The sequence below is a fragment of the Malus domestica genome, chromosome 06 (genome assembly GCF_042453785.1).
Source record: "Malus domestica chromosome 06, GDT2T_hap1".
Lineage (NCBI taxonomy): Eukaryota > Viridiplantae > Streptophyta > Magnoliopsida > Rosales > Rosaceae > Malus > Malus domestica.
The window spans coordinates 24,093,088-24,111,327 of record NC_091666.1 but is presented as its reverse complement, the minus strand read 5'-3'; the positions used below and the strand labels follow the sequence as shown (position 1 = coordinate 24,111,327).

The 18,240-nt window shown below is 36.2% G+C and overlaps 2 protein-coding genes and 1 non-coding gene across 3 annotated transcripts; 1 reads left to right on the top strand and 2 right to left on the bottom strand.

The window, feature by feature from the left end:
* Window positions 1-8,543: 8,543 nt before the first annotated feature.
* LOC103415808 (probable trehalase) lies at window positions 8,544-16,467 on the bottom strand. Its single transcript, XM_008354091.4, has 13 exons — window positions 15,927-16,467; window positions 15,625-15,833; window positions 12,016-12,875; window positions 10,894-11,013; window positions 10,646-10,761; window positions 10,423-10,523; window positions 10,208-10,317; window positions 10,035-10,107; window positions 9,782-9,949; window positions 9,604-9,691; window positions 9,328-9,427; window positions 9,027-9,240; window positions 8,544-8,805 (listed from the first exon to the last, which is right to left on the bottom strand). Exons 3-13 carry the CDS (start codon window positions 12,657-12,659, stop codon window positions 8,716-8,718), a joined length of 1,824 nt encoding a protein of 607 aa, XP_008352313.3. The 5' UTR covers window positions 12,660-12,875; window positions 15,625-15,833; window positions 15,927-16,467; the 3' UTR covers window positions 8,544-8,715.
* Window positions 16,468-16,795: 328 nt separating this feature from the next.
* On the bottom strand, window positions 16,796-17,302 carry LOC108169620 (uncharacterized). Its single transcript, XM_017323213.3, has one exon. It carries the CDS (start codon window positions 17,227-17,229, stop codon window positions 16,999-17,001), a length of 231 nt encoding a protein of 76 aa, XP_017178702.1. The 5' UTR covers window positions 17,230-17,302; the 3' UTR covers window positions 16,796-16,998.
* Window positions 17,303-18,091: 789 nt separating this feature from the next.
* TRNAG-CCC (transfer RNA glycine (anticodon CCC)) lies at window positions 18,092-18,162 on the top strand. Its single transcript has one exon. It is a non-coding gene; the product is annotated as a tRNA-Gly (tRNA).
* Window positions 18,163-18,240: the final 78 nt, after the last annotated feature.

Genomic DNA, 18,240 nt, shown 5'->3' with positions numbered 1-18,240 from the left:
TGGATAGGAAAACGTTAAGCTAATTCCTTATTAAAAGATAATTATTATGATAAAACAATAATAATATCCTTTAACAATAACAAAATTATCTTCACTTTCTCATTCAACGGTCTAAAATTATGCTCATTCAACGACCTTGATTACTCGGGCCGATAGTGTAAAATCGGGTCCAAACAAATTGACATTAAGATATTAAAAACAAGAAAAGTTCCTATGGAAATCTAAATCCATCATCTAATGAAATTGAAAACTATAACTTAAAGGGATCTGTTGCTTTAATATTAAGGACACTTATCCACTATCTCACTATGACAATTTGATGGTCGATCTCTTGAATAAAGATAAAAACACAAAGAAGCTATAGAAACAATTTATTTTTATCATTCCTAAGTTGGTTTAGAAAAATAATCTTGTAAGAAGGATATCATTAATCAGAAATGAATTGAGAAGAGAATTTTTTTTCTCAATTTCTGATACCAACTAAAACATATTGAAAATGTTATATACAATTTATTTGAATGGTTTCACTTCTAATTGCACTGAGATCTTACATGATAAAATCAAACACTTGACATCTGACGATATATGCAAGTGTCTAAGTTAGAACAACATATGTGTTATTAGAAACAGAGTGCTCACCCAACTATAAAATCTCGACAAAGCATTAATCAAATTAAAAAGTATAAGATGTATGTAATATTAATTCTTCACTGCAAAATCTTGTCTTTCCCTTCTGAATTCAGATATATGTAATAATTCTACAATAAAGAGCTTGTAAAACAATTTGAGGTGGTGGAATCATTGAATCAAAACATTGTTTTATATCCTAATGAGAGTATGAACAAGGCAAAGGCATGGGCACTGGCTATTTATTAATGAAAAATAATAAGCAAGTAAATTCAATATAATCAGTCTCGAATAAAAATAGGTTACATCCTCGTGGGATAGTTGGTAAACCATTTGGGATCGAATCGAAATTTAATTTATTAAGAAAAAAGAAATAGATAATAAGAGAAGAGAAGACACAAGTGTCAAGGAATTAAGTGAACGAAATGAACTTATGAGAAAGTGTGCCAATTGCTGTAATTTGTCAAAGGGGAATCGCACGTGAGGATTCCAAGTTTCTGCAGATCGGTCAAATCCTGCCACCTCGAAGCTTGCATTTTCTTGGGATATAAAAGTCGCCTCCGGTCAATCATTCTTGTTCAAACCTCCTTTTTTTCGTTTTTTTTTATTATTTATTCCATTTTTTAACTTGCTAATCAATTAGGTTTTTGGTTTTATTTTGTTTTGTTTTGACTATTGAGCCACTAAAATCAATTATCCTTTAATAATAACCTAATAACCTAAGACACTTTTTAAAACATAACTTTTAAAAAGTCACTAAAGGTACTTAAGACCATCTCCAACCCTTGGGCTAAAAACCAAATTTTTTAGCCCGGAAAATTTGGCTTTTAGCCCAGAAACATCTTTTCTGCTCCAACCCTTTTGCTCTAAAATTTTAGCTCGGAATTATTAAAGAATGAACTTAGGCTAATTTTTTTCTTAAATCAATTTTTTTTTTAAATAAATATGTAGATTATTGTAAATTAATTTTATGAACATTTTAATCTAAAAAAATTTAAATTCCGATAAACATTTGGCATTTAGCCCGGGGGGAAAGCTGAGAGGTATTTGGCCCAGAAATAACATTTGGCATTTAGCCTAAAATTTTAACATGGGTTGGAGAGTGTTTGGGGGGGGTAATTTGGGGGATAATTTGGCTTTTAGCCCAGATTTGGAGATGGTCTAAGGTTTTGTGTTTAGATTTAGGTTTATAAAAAAAAGCAATAGATGGGTTATGCATATATGAATATGATGATCGTTCCCACTCAGTTGGACAACTTTGTGTAAAATAGATTCTCTACTATTCAACTTGTAAGGTCAAGAATATATAGTGCATCGGCATCATTTGATTATTTCTTACATCTAATAAAACGATCTTTAGTGCAAAAAGAAATCCACTTATGTCAAACAATCACATATCTATGTGCACCATTTCATTTCTCGTCCATATATATATGTCTTTACATTTGGAAAAATCTGACCTAAACTAATGAATATAATAAAAGTTAATTTGCATAATTGATCAAAGAGAATATATTATTTCTTTTAGGATACTTTAGTTGTGATGGGCAATAGTTTGAAAAAAGTTGAGTACAAGAGGTAGTAGCTCCTTTATATTATTAGCCAAAAGGTGGATAATAAAGGGCAAAGGGAGTACTGATTTTTTAGCTTTTTGAAGCACTTCTCTATTTCTATAGTGCTCGTGCCTTCCTGCGGGGACCTTATGACATCATATCAATATTCCTTCACAATTAATTAAGTTCCATATATAGTTTCCACTTAACGTCGAGAAAAATACCCAAATCATGAATGTTTAGTTCACTGAGTAGCGAGTAGCATGTATTTTTTTTTTTTTTTTAAATCGAGTATGCGATCGAGCAAAATATTATGTATATAAGTACTTGGGTATGTTTTCGTTAAAAGCCGGTTTTGTAATAAGGATAAGTTGTACTCGTTAGCGGTAGTATCAAAGTTTTCATCGCATAAGTGGGATTGATATAATAGGCTATATATGCTCTGATACTGTATATGGCCAAGGAAGATTTCTAGTAAATGAAGGTCAATGAAAAAACCTATCATCAGCTGCACACCGAGTCCTTATCGATCGAATTGTCCGAGGAAGATGTCTAGTTTGAAAGTTCGACGTTCGAATTGGCATGCAAACCCAAACGCATCACATTGAAAGGATAGAACCCTAGCTATAGTATACATGTAAGCTCTTATAGTAAAGCGGGTTTGTTGTTTTTAATCCTTGATTCAGTACAGAAAGCATTAGGTTAGAATTAATATGGTGATCATGAGATCCTAACCCTACAGATCCAGTTCATCGGCCCCCAATCCATATCTTAATAGATGTCGGTGTATCATTTATATATATGGTTCTGTTTACTTCAGACATTATCTGTAAATTTCAAAAATCATGAAAAAGTGTTCTTATCCTATCCTAACATGATGCATGATGGGGCACCTCATACATCTTGCTAGGTATTTATCACGCCCTGCTATCTCTAAAGGTGGAAACATTTATACAGCACATCTTCTTAGTTGTTCGTTGGCCCCAACCCTAAAACCAGAAAAAGAAAAGGGTACAATTAATTAACTTAAATCTTAGTCTTCTTTCAACAACCGGAAGCCAAAAAAGAAAGAACTAAATTTAACTTTTCGAGTTGCAGGAGTTTGATAAATTATATATAACCTGTATTATTTAGAACATTCGCCACTACTCTCGAAGTTCTGTATTTAACCTCTCATTTTCCGAATATCCAGTTGAAAAATTAATAAGAAATGAAGTTTGAATTGAAGCCATGCATGATGCACCGACTAGCTAGGTGTGATCAGTGCCGGCCCTGAGGGGGTGCAATAGGTGCCACCACATAGGGCTCCCAAATCGAAAGGGCCCCGATTTTTCAAATTTGCATGCATTTACGTATATATAGTAGCATCTGTAGAATATTACAAACTTGAGTCTTAGCGCAAGTGGTATTATTGCTTCTTTATAGCGGCCTAGGAAATGAGTTTGAAACTTGTCTCCATCATCTTTTTAGTTTATTTTCATTAAATGCATAAGTTTCCACAAAATAATATAAAACTTCCACACAATAACATGAACATTCGAACCCTGACCCTCTAAATAGTTAAGGAAAAACAATACCCCACATTTCCATTTGTTGATTTGTTGATTTTTTAAATTTATTTGTGCTATTAGAATTTATAGAAGCTCAATTGAAATATAAAATTATTTTTTTGAACAAAAAAATTAAAAAAAATAAAATTCTTAGTGCTTTTTAGGGCCTCCAATTCACTTTCGCACAGGACCTCTGAAATCTCAGAGCTGGCTTGGGTGTGATCTCTTGACATGCAATTTTAAAAATGAACGAAAATCATTTTGGAGTGTAATAAAAGTTTTAAAATCAGTGGCTGGCTAGCTTTTCCTTCAAGTTCAAATGCTGCTTATTAGAGCACTTTCATTAAATATAATTCCTAGCTAGAGACAAGAAATAAATAAAAAATTATGTATTAAGTATTGGGGTTATGGTCCCGTTTTGTAAGCTCATCTGTTGCACTCCAATGAAGCCTCATAATCTGTGAAACTTCCATGGATCAGACCTTCTCAGCGGCCCCAATAAAGTTGTTTTTCCTTCTGATTTGCCCCCTAATATTTGATTCGATATGTGAATACAACCCACCCACCTCCGATCAACACATTGGATTTGGGTCTTTTGTTAGTTCGCCAACTTTTTTTGACTAATCAAATTAAAGCGATTAAGAAAGGACAAATACCGTAAGACCATTGTTTAACCTTGTTTACATAAGAGGTAATCGGAGCAGTGGTCTTTGAACTTTAACTCAATTGGAGATTTGGTCATTGAACTAAAAATCTGCGAGTATTGATCTTTTGAACTTGTTATAATGCAAAACTATTGTCCTTTTGGTTAACTCGGTTAGAACTTCTATCCATTTTTTGTCATTTTATAAAATAGATGGAAGTTTTAACGGAGTTGGCCAAAAAGACCATTGCTTCACATTATAACAAATTCAGAGACTAATATTCATAAATTTTTAATTCAAAAACCAAAATTCCAATTGGGCAAAATTTAAAAACTATTGCTCCAATTTTCTTTATATAATATGCAAAATCTTGGAGCCTTTGGTCATTATATATTTTCCACTCACTCATTTCCCAATTCAAATATAAGAAAAAAATAAACCCATTTGGTATTATCAAAAGCATATATGCATTATATTTGAGGTGCCATTTGAATACTACAATGATTCAATGATTGCCACTCTCTCATTTGTGCATACCCTGCAGAATCTTGCTGGGTCCCTCTTCCCTTATGGTTAGGGCTCAGGGATTCCAATCTTTTACTCTAAACTAATCTCCATTTGATGACTTCAATCATCCCTTTAACTCAATCACAAATTAATTAATAAAATCTTTGGTTTAATATACAATAATGTGTTAAGGAGTTTCTTATAAACCAAGATTACATCATTTCACCGTCACACCATTTTGACACATACATACACAGAAAAAAAATTGTTCTTTTGCTATGGGATATATATATATATATATATATATATATAATAGAGTTAGTAACATAGGGGATTAGCCGAGGCGGCTACATATATGGACTCAGGTGGTTCCGGAATCACCCAGAAGTTCGAAAAAGTGTCTGTTAGGATCTCTAAGGACCACCCAACGGTCTGGGCAGGTAGTAGAAGAGAGAAGACCATCATTGTTGTGCAGATGTTGTGCAACATAAGCTTTGAACCAAGAAATACCACCTATTCTTGGACCTTAGTTTCAATGAGAATGAAGACATTTTCTCTCCATTTACCATGTGACCAAGTCCCCATTTTTCTTTTTCTTTTCTTTTCTTTTTTTAATTGTTTTCAAATCATGTAATGCCCCATGGCATTTTAATTAATAAAGGAATGATGTATTACTCAACTAATACTTTTTATACCATTTTTTTTTTTGTCAAACGATAGATTTGTTAGATTAGGGAACCGACGGGATTTGAACCCATGTCGTGGTGCAAGAGCAACACTCATCTGTACCACTGTGGTAGAGGGCCACGTGCCTTTTTACACCATATTGACACCGTAATTTCTTTTAAAATTCACTATAAATTCATATGACATCTAGAAAATATTTCATAAAGTACTACAAACTCGTAATCACTTAAATTATCATCTCATACCATCGAATTCACTAAAATACTAAAGCAAAAATTATCATATTTTTGTATGTTATATGTTACATAAAAACCCTAATTAAAAAGTAAACTCAAATCTCAATACAAATATAGTTTTTTTTAATGTAAATAGGCATTTATTTATAAGATATATAATAGATGTACTCAAATCCGCTTAATCCGCCTCAGCCCCTACATAGCGCCCGTCAGAGCCCTATCTAAGCACATAGGCGCTAGGCCTCAGCCAGCCCACCGACTAATACCTATTGTACCTTGATTATGACCACCTGATATTAGAATTCTGGATCCGCCGTTGGGATGAGTATAATACTTATAAAACATGTACGTGTATAATTTGGTAAATTTTACAGAAAAAAAATGAAAATTTTCTTCATTAAATATTATTTTTTATTTTCTATAAGAGATATCATTGATGTCACATCCCGGCCCAGCCTCCGCAGTAGCACGATATTGTCCACTTTGGGCCCCAACCACACCCTCTGGGAACTCACATGAGAACTTCCCAGTGAGTCACCCATCCTAGGATTGCTCTCACACGGACTCGCTTAACGTCAGAATTCCAATGGAACCCGAAACCACTGAGTTCCCAAAATGTCTCGTGCTATATGGAGGTGGGCATGTATAATATAAGGCACATCATCCCATCTCCATTGGTCGACGTGGGATGTTACAATCCAGCCCGCTTAGGGGCCGTACGTCCTCGTCGGCACACTCGTACCAAATGTTAGAGTGGCTCTAATACCAAATTGTCACATCTCAGTCTCGGCTCTGCCATAGCACTATATTGTCCGCTTTGGGCCTTAACCACTCCCTCACGGTTTTGTTTCTGGGAACTCACACGATAACTTCCCAGTGGGTCACCCATCCTAGGATTGCTCTCGCCCGAACTCACTTAACTTCGGAGTTCCAATAGAACCCGAAGTCAATGAGTTCCCAAAAGGCCTCGTGCTATATATGGAGGTGAGCATGTACATATAAGGCACATCACCCCCTCTCTGCTGGTCGATGTGGAATGTTACAATTGAAACATGTGAGAAAAAAATGTGCTAATACAAGAGTAATATGAATGTGATAATTACAGTCAATAACATCTTTACCATCTAGAGTAATGATAAGTCAAAGAATACCATGCATTGATAAGTGGTGGGGGGGCCATATTGACTATCATAAGATCTTTTCTTGTAGCCCGTATATTCATAAGTTTTTTCTCGATTCATTCTTTCATGAATTGTTGAAAATGAAGAAAAACTCATTAAAATTCAAGATCTAAAAATAATAATGAACACGTTCATTCCTGTTACCTGTTGTGGAACTTCAACGTTTCACCTTTGATAGATCTAGGTAGGGGTTTGGGAAGGGACGAGCCTTTATCTCTTATGATCAATCCAAAAAAGCATAGTGCTCGAAATACGTTTAGTTAAAAAAAAAAAGAAAAGGTATTTTTTGTATAATTTTTCTCTTGCCAATGTATTTTCCGTATAATTGAGAAGTGTACACAAACGGAAATATTTTTCAACAAATTTACGCACGTATATGGTTTCCTAAATTTACTAACCAAGCTTGCTACTAATCTATACTAAAAAAAAATGGTTTAAATCCAAAATGTAAGGGGTTGAAGAAGACAACTCTAACAACATATTTTTAACAGAAATCCTCTAATTTACCACATTAATAATGGTTTTTTTCTTTTCTCTTTTAGATGAAAAATAATGATACCGCACCACGATCAAATCCAATTGCTTCACTGGGGAATCTGTTTTATCTGATCCGAGTCAGAGCATGTACGTGTGATTAGTAAGTTGTGTGTGCATATTGGTTTTCTATTGTTGTTATAAAGTCATTATCCTCCCCTAAAACCCAACACGAACTGCTAATTACTACTTAGAACGCAACAGCCAAACCCACTCCTTACTTAAACAAACATATCTCCATCATTTAGAGGATCTATTATCTCTTAAACTCACCCACCACCCACTACATACATAAGATTCGGCCCTAATCAATTAATTAAGGGGGTGTGATATCCACACCTCATTTTACTTTTCACACATCTTTTTAATTTTCGGTAGTCGGATCGGATGAATTGAAGAAGATCAACGGACAAAAATTATCAAGGAGTGTGTGTGATAAGTAAAATGAAGTATGTGGATAGCACACCCCTTAATTAAGATATATAAAAATAAAACTTGAATTGAATATTCTAGCCTTAATTATTCTAAATCTTTCCAAACTACTTCAATCAGCTAATTAATTAAATATTAATTATTTGTCATACATGAGTTGGAGTATGATCGAGATCAAATTTTCTACACCCAAAATAGGTGTGGCATCTATGTAGTCCTAATAAATGTTTGACACATATTAAATTTATAACAACAAAATTAAGAAAAGTTAAGATAATAAATATCATGTTAATCATTTATTGGGCCACAAAGAACCTACACCTATTTTAAGTGCAAAAGATTTGATCTTAGTATAATCAAACAAGTATGCAAAATTTTGATTAACTAATTAATCAACTTCCACCTTGTACAGTCAATCAATCAAAAGATCCCAATCGGTGTTAGGAATCTGAGTGGAAGCTGAACCCCCCAAAGTGCATCAAGCAATACAAGTCCCTATCATGACCCGGATACCCAACCATATATGACCCGAAACAATTGGCTGATTAATAAGCCCACACATAACACGTAATGTAGCCCATGGATACTGACATTAGGTATTTATCATGTTATTGATACCATCAATACTGCAATTCCATGCCATAAATAATTTCAATTTTCTACATCCCGAAACTAGTAAATATAATATCAAATCATCTCGACCCTCGCAAAGTAGAGAGCATGGTTGGCTTGGGTCGCTCTTTTAAAATACTGTGTACTAGTGCTTAAGGGTCACAATCTATCTTTCTGTCTTGAGGCCATCCAAACTCCTCCAAGAATGCCAATGCAACTCCATTTGACCACCCAAATCCAGTCTGCATTGCAATACACGCAAACAGATTTAAACAAATCATATTAGTCTGATAGCACCTAAAGAACATCTATATAGAGTATAAAACAATCACCTTAATTTCTAATGCAATTAAAGTGATCAATTTCGAATCCCCTTTCCCGAAAGATTTAGACTTGTTTAAGATATCGTCTTTGTTAAAAAAAAAAATTAAAAAAATTAAAAAAAAAGTGATTAAGTGCATACCTGGGGTATGTATTCACCACCACCACCGGTTGCTCCGCACTCTCGCACATCATATTTTTCATGCATTGTGTGTGTTTTCTGGAAGGCAACATAGTTGGTTCTGATCCACCTCGCAGCAATGTCTTCCGCCATTGATTTCGCTTCTTCTAATCCAGAATTTAACAGACCTTCAACTATCATATGTTGGAGTGGGGCCCAACCATTTGGAAAATCCCTGTTTTTACAAGCTCCCATCAAGCAATTTGCAATATAATTCCAGAGAAAACTAAAACATATTCGAATTTAGTTCGTCTTCGCTTACCATTGTTGGGTTGAGTTTGTGAGGGATGTTGCAATACCAGCAGGACAAATCAGTCCTGAGCTTCGAAGACTTTTTGTAACTTTCTCTACCACAGAAGCATCTTCACTCACACGAAGGGTAAAGGCTTTCTCAGTTTACAGCGTATACGAAAATAATATATGGAAATAAGCATCTAAACCAACATTCAAAATGACAATTTATTTCAATGATGGATAGCGGAATATGTTCATGTTTAGGGTTTCGGGTTTAGCAAGATGGAATTTTGGAAGCACAAACCTGAGTAAAACGGCTCAAGCCACAAAGGGACAAAATTTGAAGCGTATACATTCTGATTCTGGTTACAGGCTTCCCATGTATGATCTTCCTATAAGCATATCAATGTGAAGAAATTAAGATAACCACCATCATAAGTTCATAACTATCAGAAAATCAAAGAGTTATACGATTATTATACCTCATTGCATGTGTTTCTGTTGAGCCAGTAATCTAGCCATTGTCCCTTCTTTGCATCCCAGAAAACAGCTTTTATGGCCTTATGCCTTGCTTCGGAGGCTTTCAGGAAGCGCTCAGAAATTTTAGAGTCTCCTGTGACTTTTGCAAGGAAGGCAATGTCATGTTCCATCTGCATCAACAGATAAAGCAGATTGTAATGTTTGCAGATAATAAGATATACAGGGGCTTCTTTTGTTAGGAATTGATAGACGTGCCCTGAGTAAGAATGCATTCAAATCAACAGGTAAAATCCATGTGGTAGCCAACGTTGTAAAATCCGAATGGTTCCTGCAACAAGAAAACAAAATCCTCACTATTATAAGGCATCCTAAATTTTAAAAGTCGACTTGTTCCTAGAAGATACTGAATATAAAAACTTCTTCATTACATCATCCATCTTGTACTGAAATCCCATCCAGTCTCGGCAGTTGATGCCACTTCCCGGTAAAATTGCTGTTTCTCAAAAGGGTTGGAGATATTGGAAGCCAATTCCTTGTCCTGACAGGCATAAGATGTTAAAAGGGATACACTACATAAATGTTTCCCGCCATTGATATAAACAACAGAAATGTTTCTCAAATAAAGCACGCAGAGAGGACATACAATGGTTGAAGATTCAGGCCTCGGTGTGTTCCACATTGCGTAGTATCGACTCAAAGTATGATTCTGAGCTTCAGAATCCTGAACAATTACCTTATGAATACCTACAGCAACAGAAAGCCAAATTAGAACTATTTAAAACCCACTGCAGATAAGTTTATCAAAAACGCCAAAGAAGGCAACCAAGACAATGTGAACCTTTCATCGAAACAGATTCTCACCATACCTGAATTCCAAAACTCATGTTCTTTCATCAGTGCAGGGAGAGCCTTCCGTGCCAATTCCACATCGCCCGTCCGCTTGTATATTTCGTGAACCATTGCACTCAGAAGTGGTGGCTGGCTGCAAATTTTCCCAAAGGAGAAGGAAGAAATGTGGTAAGTGACAAATGAATATAAAAGCTTGCTTGTATTAGAAGTTATAAAAAGTGTAAAACAATAAAGGTAGAAAAATAGGAAGTAAATGAAGCATTACCTTCTGTTAGCGTAATAGGTCCTTGCACCATTTAGGACATATCCATATTCTTCTATCAAGGAAAGGAGATTGGTCACAATATTTTTTGCTGTATCATACATTTTACTCGCTAGCAAGCCCCTGCACAACATCTTAACACCATCAAAGGGTACTTCATCCATGTTTGGCAACAATGAACAAGCAACGAAAATTTGTCTATGAATTATACTCGGAGTTGCATTTTCGTCATTGAATTCCTGTAATAATTGATGTTGTCCTGAAATTAAGTCACACATTGCACTCTAGGGCCTTTCCGTCAACTCTCTCAACAACTATTATTGTAATTTAGGGATGAAAATGCAACTTGAGGGTATGATTCAGTGACCATTGCTACAGTTTATCCAATGAAAAACCTTGTTTCTGAGCATTAAACTTCTACCAACTATCCCCTAGGACCCCTACCCTGCAAAGAAAAAAAAAAAAAAACAAGACAGGAACCCACTATGCATACAAGGCTTCTATCAAAAGGGACTTAACCATCCAAGGTAGTCTTACACAAGAAGGTCGATTGGATTTTTGGCTCAAGTAATCAATAGAATCAGATTCTCAACTCACATTATAAATTAATATCACCTTTTCAAAAAGAAACAATAATGCAACAAATGGGCGGCTACCATGTGACATGCACTGTCAAGCAAGTGTATTAATGAAGGTTTTGAACTCTTTACATGAGAAGCACTTTTATTCATAAGCACATTTACTAAAAGCATTTTTATTAGAAATACGTTAAAATTTTATTAAAAGGACGAAGTGCACTCTGAAAATAGCATCTAACACGTGCTCCTCTAAAGCGTTTTTATGACCAAGCTATAAATGCTTTTAAGTTTTTTCTAGCCAAACATTTGTCATAAACATTTTAAGTCAAGAGAAAGCGTTTTTAGCTATTTCAGAAGAAATTTCAAACATGTCTAAAATAGTATATGACCAAGCTTATAAAGAAAAAGAAAGAAAGCATGAATACTGCTGGATGAACACAATGCTAATTCATGATTTTTGTGCACATGATTCAAACAACATGATTAAAACTTTGATTTTCTCAAAAATTAAAACAAAAAGAAAGGGAAATTAACACTAATGACTTACCTAATCACCCAGTAAGAATCCCAGTAATAAACCTCCCTGAACCTTGAACCAGGAATCACAAACTGCTCAGGCAGAGGAAGCAGTGTGTGCAGCTCAGGCTTCTTGTGGACCCCACCACAGACCTTCCTGCTCAAGTTCTTCCAAAGGGAATGCACCTCCAGAGCCCAAGCCCTCACTTCCGGGTGCTTCACCTTCGGCAGGAACCCCTCCGGCTCCGGCACGAAATCCACCGGCTCTGCAACCACCATATCCTCCCCTGCACCACCGAAGTACTCATCCACATACTCCTTCAAATCTTTGGCCGACACGGACCCACCTGCCGACCGTGGCAGCTGATCGAAAGCCTTCTGAGTCGCCGGCAATTCGAGCTTTAGCGACAAGTCAACGTAGTATTTTGGGTCGAAATCTTTTTTCCCGAAGGTGGCAAGGGCGGTTTCTTGGAGTTTTTCGAGGAAGGCGACCAATGGGGTGGTGGGTTTTACGGGGCCGGAATCGGAAACGCAGGGAGGGGGTGCTTTAGCGCCGGTCATGGTCGAGGCTTTTGCCACCGTTGTTGTAGTCATGACTAATAGAAGGAAAAGCAGAGAAGAGAGGAACGGGAATGGAGAGCTGTTGTCACAGTTGGGAAACCGTGATTCCGGCATTGATGGTAGAGTTGTGATGGGAGTGGAAACAGAGTGGGCAAATGGGCAACATGATGAAGGTGGAAGAAAAATGACAGAAGTCGGAATCGGAAAGAGGACAAAAGCCGGCGCTTTGGAATTAGGTTGGAATCGGGTTTTTTCTTCTCAGTATTCGTTGAATGGAGAGAGTGCCTTTTGGTTCTCGACAAATACAATGTTCAGTCTTTTGATGGGATGCTGCGACAAAGATAGAACCAACAAAGGGAAATGGTTGGTTTGAAGTTTTGAGCTTTGACCTTACAATACTTTTTTGGAGTACATTGATATATTTATCCAAAAGATTCAAATTTAAGACATCTTACTTCTTAGTGAAGAAAAATACTATCAGACCGTAATACTGAATGACGATCTTATAACAATACTTGTATCATGGTGGATTATATATAGCCTCCTTCTTCTAGAAATATAGTTTTAAAAAATTGTGATCATTTACTGTTTTGATATAAAATTAACTGTGGAGGAGAATATTTATTGTTATTTTGTTGACTGTTGGAATAGATCTGACCACATGTGACAATAAATTTTTTAAACCTGAGTGTGCTAAAAGACGAGATTGTATGTGTGTATACATGTTAAAGGATAAAGTAATTTTTTTGTTTTGAGGGATTCAACCTAAAAGAAACTTATCTATCATGTTCACCATTTAATGTTAGAGAGATTAAATTTTTTAAATTAAATTTATAAACTAAATAATATGATTGTAAATAATTAGATTATTAATTAAATATCAATTAACGTGCTTATTTTTTATTAACAACACATCATTTAATTTGTAATTTGATTTAAAAAAACTAATATCTCTGACATTACTCATATTGTCATATTTAATATATGTTTGTAGGAAAGAAATGGTCCAACATGAGAGATAAGTTTCATTTAGGTTGAATCCCTCAAAAACGAAAAAAATTACTTTATCCTTTAACTTTAATATACCAAACGAGGCCTATATAATTAGGATATTATTCTTTTTGTCGATTAGCATAACTTTTGGTAACATACATGCAACACAACTTTTCAGATATGGGTTCCGTCAATTTAAATGTTTTTATTGTAAAGATAATTTTGAATTAAAGATTAAGAAATTAAATGGTTTCGATTATAAATTTACAGGTGAAATTGAAAATACAATATTTACAAGGAACGAGATATGGCTGACCATCAGGTTTTAGGCCGAACCACCACCCGTCCGCCCTTTTTACTTTGATTTTTCCCATCTTCCATTTATCGATTGATGACAATTGCGACCTCCAAAATCCCCAAAAGAGAGAAGATAAACATTGTTTGCTTCTAAGGATTTTCCAAACAAACGACGTGTCATCCAATTTTCATGTTAATTTATTTTTAAAGGGAATAATAAAAGCCGGAAAAAGAACAAGGGAAAAAAAATAAAAAGGGGACAAAAATAAGGGGGAAAGAAAACGAAAGGAGGGAGGGGTGGGGTGGGTATTTGAGTATTTTGGTTAAGCTCCTCCCTCAGATGTCCCTTGAGTTCCACACGGAAGGAAGCTGCGATTCTTACAGCTTCAGAAATTGGAACGATATTTTTATATTAACGAGCAACAAATTCATCATCGGAGGGAGCTCACCCAAATAATCCACTCAAAAATGCAATTCCAAAAAATAAAATAAATAATAATAATTAACTAAAAAACAATTACTACGGACTCTTTCTATATCGTCCGCGGAGAAGAACAAAGAGGCGGACGTGCTGAGGTGGTCGCATGGGGGTATGTACGTAATTATACGCAGCGATGAGGGTTTTGTTTAGGCTTCGTGTTGCTACTTTTTGGATCTCAACACTTTTAGTGGACCCATTTCAAACCCAATATCAGCCCATTCATTTGAGCCCAATAATAACCCTCACTTGCCTATTTATCTTAGGACTTGTTTGGATATGATTTTAAAATGACTGAAAACGCTTTTAAAAAAAATATTTTTTGGTTCCAAAAGCACTTAAAATGCTTTCTGCAAGAAGCACTAGTTATGTGCTTCTTTCAGGAACTAGTGCTTCTTTCAGGAAGCACTTTAAATGCTTTTTTTCAGAATGTACTTGCATTTTTACTAAGGATTGGTTCAAAAATCATTTTCACCAAAAGTACTTTCAGTTATTTTAAAAACACATCCAAACGAGCACTAATCCTCCCTCACCACCTACACATCCAGTTCATCGAAAATATGGACCGCTCGTTGGAGTATTCAAACCAGTTCATCACCAATTCACGGAGTTCTCAACCGGTTCAGGACCGCTTCGGTTGGTTTTTTACTTTTAAAATATTGAAACCAAACTGACCAAGCGGTTTACTAAGGGTAAATAGTCTTCCAAACCCATGAAAAGAGGACTTACCTGTAATAGGTTCACTGCCACAAGACGTCCCAGTCCATGTAAGTTGCTCTCCATGAAAAGGGTGACCTCTACTGAGTTGGGTCTCTAGGTCTCTCTATAAACGCACCTTTACAGCCGATTCATTGCATCAAAAAGAAAGAAGAGAAATTTATGTTGGACCATTTTCTATGTTGGACCACATTTTCTAAAGAATCTTAGATCTCTCAGGATAAAAGCATTGAATGGAATTTGTAACGCTCAGAGTCAGGTTCATCAGAACCTGACTTCTTCAGGATAACTTATAACTGGTAAAGAATCATGACCACAATCTAGCTCCCCACCCTGATTGAAAAAGTTGTGTTCAACTTTGAAAGGATCTATGGCCGGTCAAAAAGGCGTACAATCTCTCACTTACGAGACTGAAAGTTGTCATAAGGACACCTAAGCAATCCAATTATCTAGCAGTCCCAAAAACAAATAAATTCATGAACCAAACCGACTTCCAAAAAATTTCTAAAAAGGGATCTTGCGGTCCATGGTATCAAGCAATAAATCCTGGAAGCAGAGAAGTAAAAATAATGGAAGGTTTCGCAGACCACCAACCTGGAAATCTGGATATTGGACCAGGCGGAAGCAGAGACAGCCTTCCGGAACAGAAAAGCAGCACCACCCCGGTTGACTGGTGGACTCTCTCAGGGCCTTGTTTACCGCCCCACGACATAATTTACTGACTTTCCAACTGAAACTGATGTCAGCCAATAGTAACTCACACAACGTAAAAGATTCCTCCCCTTTTCCCCCTTCCTTATAACCTGGGTGAAAAAGGCACAAAGTGGTTATATAGAATAAGGTGAAAATCCAGGAGAGGAGTGAGAGGAGTCAAGTTCATGGAGAAGTCCACTTACCCGGAGAAGAAAACCAAGGTTCAGGCATCGAAGAGAATGTTGAAGGAGAAGAAAGCAAGGTTGTACATTATCAAAAGGTGTGTGTTGATGCTACTGTGTTGGAGGGAACATGCAGACTAAAAATGGCGGTGAAACGGTGAAGTTTCACCATCCATTTTTACCACTACTTTTGTTCTAGTGTTTGCAGTAGTTGATTAGAAATGTTTCTTCTTGTGTATTTGCAGCATTGTTGTTAATAGCACTAGGATTTTAGAATGTGGGATGCTAGACCGTGCCACCTACAGGCCCAGTTACAAGCACAATCAATCATAAATAACAACACTGTCAGTGTTCATATCGAACAAGTGATCGACTTTGAAATGATCTGTTCACCGCTCTGAACAAATCCAACGTAAGCATCTTTTGCTTATTGGCTCTATCCCCAGCCCCTTCATATTCCGCATCCTTCTGCTTCTTTGCTTGCTTTCCTCGATCAGGGACTGCGTCCCATTACGCCAGTATGATATATTCTCCACACTCCCTCAATCATGAACATAATTCCCTGAATGCATAATTCTAAATCAAAGAACTAAAACCATAATTGTAAATCAACTTGAAGAAATTCTGTCCATCTATCCATACATTTGTTTGTTTCATGAAATAGTGGAACCACCATTACATGCCCTTCCAATCCAATGATGCTTATCAACTCAACTCGATAAAAACGTAGAATCTGAATAATTGACGGTTAAGGCCAGACAAATCCCTAATTTGCAACTTCCTACCTAATTCCAGAGATTCAATCCTCAGTTCCTACAAGTTCATGCATGATTCAACCAACAAAATTGCAATGCCAATGAAACAAAGCATGAATTAATCATCTACAAAACTGGATTCAAGCGGACCAAATTTATTAATCAACAATTTCAATATGTTCTACTGCAATCCGTATTATGTAGCTCATACATTCCCCATCCATTACACATTGACACACCCGCATGAAATTCAGAACCACAAGCTGTTTTCGATAAACCCTAATTAAAATACAAACGAAGATAATACCGCAGAGAGAGAGAGAGGGGGGGGGGATAGATCAGACGGGGAGATTAGCGACGTCGTTTGGAGGTTCGTTGTTGTGATTGGTGAGGGTGAGAGGGCGGTCCTTGGCCTCGTCGTCGTCTTCGTAGTCGGAGTCGGTGGTGGAGAGGTTGACGCACGAGAAGCGCTCGAGGGAGGAAAAGAAGGCGGTGGACACGGTGACGCTGAGCCAGCTCGCCACCTGGTCAAGCGTCTCCCGGGATATGATACTGTTCCCGTTTTCCATTGTTTTACTTTTCACCTTTTTCTCAAAATTGGGATGGCAGGTTTGATGACGTGATTTTGGATTTATATATATAGCTGGGACGCGGTTTTAATTTGAATTGGGCTATGGAGAGTGTAAGGCCCAATATAATCTGAAATTTAATTGGGCTTTGTGAGGTAAGAAACAGTCGTTCACGCATGAGTGAATAAGTAGTTATTAATTATCGTCAAATGAATGCAATAATAACACGTTACAAATCGGCAACGACCAAGCAAGGAGCATGGGTTATGGATGTTGCCGAAGTCAAAGGTCTTCAGGTGGAAATTGGTCGGATTAAGGAGGAGAAAGAGATGGGGTTGTATCCTCCATGAGTGTGTTAGTTTGGAATGAGAAAAAAAATTAGGCAACCTGAGTTTGAAACCTATAGCACTAGTGCTACATTAGTGTGAGTTCATTGCCTGTGAGAGTCAAACTATAAAACCTACTAGTTTATATCATACTCATGAACTTAATATATTGAACTCAAATATATTAATCTCATGAGTTCAATATACTGGTATCATACTCATATATTCCAGTCCATTGTAGGAGTGTATTCCAATATGAGCTCAATATATTGATATCACTCACTATTTATGTCCTACTGTGAAGGGCATAATATGAAAATTTTAGAGTCTGATTCTTGATTTTGGGTGGATCTCATATGTATCTTGAATTTTAAAATGTTAATAAACACATTCCCTTTTGAATGAGTACAATTTCATTTTTCCACATTCCATCATCGATTAGTAGTAGTACACACGCCAAAAGGGACACTCTTCTTTATTTTCTCTCCATCTCGAGTTAAAGCACACATCAACATTGTACCCAAATATTATAACAAGCGCATCTGGTGTAGTGGTATCATAGTACCCTCCCACGGTACTGACCAGGGTTCGATTCCCTGGATGCGCATTTATTTTTGTTTATTTTATAAACCAACTTTTGAATGGCCAAGTGTTTATTTTATGAGGAATTTTTTGTTCTAATATA